Here is a 2,776-nt window from a genome sequence, read left to right as displayed (position 1 = left end):
GTAATCTAAGGTACAGTAATCTAAGGTACGGTAAGCTAAGGTACAGTAAGCTAAGGTACAGTAAGCTAAGGTACAGTAAGCTGAGGTACAGTAAGATGAGGTACAGTAAGATGAGGTACAGTAAGCTGAGGTACAGCACTCAGTCTGTCCTGCAGTTTCGACGCTCACTGCACTCAGAGCACTGGCAGCTCTGAGTTCAGGACAAGATTTGGTTAACGCTACACCCCACCTGATGGTCACCTGACTCAATAGGAGACGCTCAGAGAAGCTTAGAAACCAAATGACACCGTTACCATCCACCAACAAACGCCCCATAACGCCTGGCCACACCCACCACATAGGGTTTGATGGCGTCACCGACGTCCTCGTCCATGTGGATGTACATGTTGAGCAGCTGCGGCAGATAGAAGTCGACCTCCTCGTGCGGGAAGCTGAACAGGCGGTTACCGATGTAGGCCTGCACGCCAGGCTCCTTAGAGTTGTGCAGGTAGGAGATCGCCATGGAGACGTCAAACAGCTTGGACTCGAACAGGCGCAGCAGCCACGACTGTTTGGAGGGGTTGTGTCTCTGCCGCCGCCGTGCGCTCTTGACTGAGCCTGGCGCCGGGCCCTCTGGGTCAGATGGCGGCGCATCTGGTCCCTCCTCGCTCTGTGATAAGGTGCTGTCGGAATCCACCTGACACAGCTTCACCTTCTGCAGCACTTCCTGACACGCCCGCTGGGCTACCTCGGCATCAATCACCAGGCTGAGCTCAGCCACTCCCTCGTTGATCACGCCCAGGGGAGGGGTAGTAGCCTGTGGGGGGCCGCAGGAAGAGGACGGCGTGGAGGGAAGAGACAGCGAGGGCGAGGAGGAGATGGAGATGGAGGGCGAGGGGCTGTTCTGATCCGAGTGGACGGGGGAAAGATCCAGCTCAGCATCCTCCATCATGGCTGCCAGTTAGCTCCACCCTCTGGCACTGAAAGACAGAGAGGTCAAAGGTCAGGCTGTGTGTTGTCAGATCAGCTGATTGGTCGATTGGCGAGCTAGGCACCGGTCACAGGAATGACGGCATGTTCACAACCATCAGACAACATCATCAACTGATCAATCTGCTGATCAATCATGCATTAAGAAACAGGAAGTGCTAATCTGCAGATCCCAATCAGGATCAATCAATCACCGCTCTGCTGCTCAAAGACATAACAAGCAGGAGGAACTATTTTCTGTCTACGTCTACACTCGCCGACCACAGGAAGCGTGCAGCTCGCTCACGTCACAGCTGAGGAGAGAGACTGTCTGAAACAGTTACAGGTGAGAGCGCACCTGAGCAAGTCTCTGAGCTTCAGCCATATCAAATAATCAGTTACTGATCAGAGAGACTGCCCTCTATAAAACAAGCTCAGTCACACAGCAGGTGTGATGCTGGGGTGGGTGTGGTTTGTGTCCCTGATCCCTGGGATGTGCGCTCCTCACATCATCAATAAATCCGGCCAGGCATTCACATGAGGGGCGGAGTCTGCATGTGATCAATCATTAACAGGTGATTTACAGAGAAGAAATAATAAAAAAGCAGAGTGAGTCACCAGGACAGGTGTGTGTGTGTGTTTTAAGTTTGACAACCCCTGTCCGCTCAGTTTGATAACCACGCCCTGTGACTGATGACGTCAGGGGCCTGATAGGGGCAACCTGAGTGCGTTGAACTGGTTTCAAGTCAGGTGAGACACCTTCAAAACACCCACACGTTTATCTTTTTAGCCCCACCTCAGACCACTTGAGCTGTACAGACATGACCTCCCAGGGGTCAGAGGTCATCGGGACCAGAAATCAGCTGTTAGCCTGGCATTAAACTAACAGGCCATTTGATGGCTGACCGTCAGCTGTCCCAGTGACCCTATTCTAGCTCTGAGGCCGCTGTTCCCCATATTTGCTTTGGTACTCTAGTCAGCTGACCGTCACCAGGCCGTTAGTCAGCTGACCGAGCGGCTCTATTAGCTGCAGCCTATTAGCCTAGCTTAGCATTAGCAGGCCAACTGTTGCTGCCTGCGCGCAGTCCCCTTTTAAAGCTCCGTGCTAAGCTAACATTAGCAGCGGTGCGGGGACAGGTGAGCACAGCCGGTGTGCTAACATGTCCAGGTGTTCCCAGGTAAGCTCTTCTTACCTGGTGATGGCTCAGTGCGCGTGAAATTATGTTTTAAATCCAGCTCGGGTCCATTGATAGAGTCCGGCCATCGTCTCAGCCGCTGCTTCTCTTCTTCCTCTGCGCTCCTCGGTTCTGTGGAGATCACCGTGTCTGAGCAGCGCCCCCTGAGGCGGTGAACGGCCATTGCAGCGCCTCAAACCATCACAGAAATCCCCCCAGCAGGGTCATTTCAACACAGGGCCGATTTTAGCCCATTTTTCGGGGTGCTTAAGCACCCCCAAAATGAATCAAAGCACCCCCAAAGATTTCTCTTTTTTTGACAATATTTGCTGTTTGTGTGACACACTACTAAAAATATAAAAAAGCATACAGTACTGTACTTGTTTGAGACGTTACATTTTAACAACAAAAATATAGATAAAATGGTTTGTTCCAGCTCTCCCCTGCTCTGGCTCTAACGCCGTTGCTGCCAGAGCTATGGTGGCTGAGACGCAGCGGAGCGGAGGCGTAAGTGCCTGGCTTAAAACAGGACATATTACCGTAGCTGCATTTAACCTTCAGTTACTCTTTATATAGTTGGTAGGAGTCAGACCATGTTTCTTTTTAGCTGAAAAACATTACACCAGGTAACCTGCAGTGTTGAAAACGTGTTT

General features: G+C 51.8%; 1 protein-coding gene across 1 annotated transcript in view; it reads right to left on the bottom strand.

Annotated features, from left to right (window-relative positions):
* Window positions 1-403, bottom strand: part of pi4kb (phosphatidylinositol 4-kinase, catalytic, beta) — a gene marked incomplete at its 5' end in the record, with an annotated part of 7,922 nt that extends 7,519 nt beyond the window's left edge. Inside the window, 1 exon segment of the mRNA XM_014337968.2 lies at window positions 335-403. Coding sequence (XP_014193454.1) covers window positions 335-403 — 69 coding nt within the window.
* Between the last annotated feature and the right edge of the window lie 2,373 nt (window positions 404-2,776).

Source organism: Haplochromis burtoni, unplaced genomic scaffold (genome assembly GCF_018398535.1).
Source record: "Haplochromis burtoni strain Fernald_Lab_line unplaced genomic scaffold, NCSU_Asbu1 Contig_190, whole genome shotgun sequence".
Lineage (NCBI taxonomy): Eukaryota > Metazoa > Chordata > Actinopteri > Cichliformes > Cichlidae > Haplochromis > Haplochromis burtoni.
This window is presented reverse-complemented; position numbering and strand designations above follow the sequence as displayed.